Source organism: Cystoisospora suis (assembly GCF_002600585.1).
Source record: "Cystoisospora suis strain Wien I chromosome Unknown contig_6649, whole genome shotgun sequence".
Lineage (NCBI taxonomy): Eukaryota > Apicomplexa > Conoidasida > Eucoccidiorida > Sarcocystidae > Cystoisospora > Cystoisospora suis.
Window position 1 is genome coordinate 5,277 of NW_027159436.1, and position 741 is coordinate 6,017.

Consider the following 741-nt stretch of genomic DNA (forward strand, 5'->3'; position numbering starts at 1 on the left):
TTCTTTCTTCTTCTCTCTCTCTCTTTCTATCTTTCATTTATCTCTCTGTCTGTCGCCCTATCTATCTTTCTATCTCTCGTTGTTTGGGGGTGTGTAGGCTATCGACCTCTTTATCTCTTCATCTTTTCTTTTCTCCTTGTTTTTCTTCCCTTCTTCTCCTTCTTCTTTCTCATTCATTCCTTTTCTTCTTCTCCTTCTTCTTTCTCATTCATTCCTTTTCTTCTTCTTCTTTCTTTCTTCTTTTCAGCGGGGGGTGAAGGAGAGGAGAGTTGGCCGGCCCAGGCGACGGCGGCGATTCAGAGGAAGATGACGCTAAGGAGAGTTCGAACTCTCCAAATCCGTCGTCAGCAAACTATCCGGGCCTCCTGTCCTGAGCTCCCCCAAATACAAGACTTTCAACTCAAAGTCTCCGGTACAAAGAAAAAAGAGAAAGAAACAAAGAAAGGAAAAGATCACACGCTTCGTGGATCTTCCTCTATCACACAACAAACATAGACAAAAGTTCAGAAAATGACATATCTGCATACATACATAGAGTCCAGAATCTTGGTCCTCTACCTCTCTCCCCTGGGGTGTGTCTTCCCATTCTTCTTCTTCTTTGTGTTGTCTTGATATCTGTAGAGTGCATTTGAATCTTCTCACGTCACCTTCCTCTCTTCTTCTCATCGTGGGTACTGCGACTATCACTACTACTACTACTAGTGCCTCCTTCTTCTTCTTCTATTCTTTTCTTCTTCTTTT

The 741-nt window shown here is 42.8% G+C and overlaps 1 protein-coding gene across 1 annotated transcript in view; it reads left to right on the forward strand.

Moving 5' to 3' along the window:
• CSUI_010085 (myosin heavy chain) overlaps positions 1-642 on the forward strand; it is a 2,941-nt gene extending 2,299 nt beyond the window's left edge. The window contains exons 2-3 of the mRNA XM_068070191.1: positions 248-412; positions 622-642. Of these exons, the coding sequence (XP_067917835.1) occupies positions 248-412; positions 622-632 (176 nt within the window). The 3' untranslated portion in view covers positions 633-642. The remainder of the gene's footprint in view (positions 1-247; positions 413-621) is intronic.
• Positions 643-741: the final 99 nt, after the last annotated feature.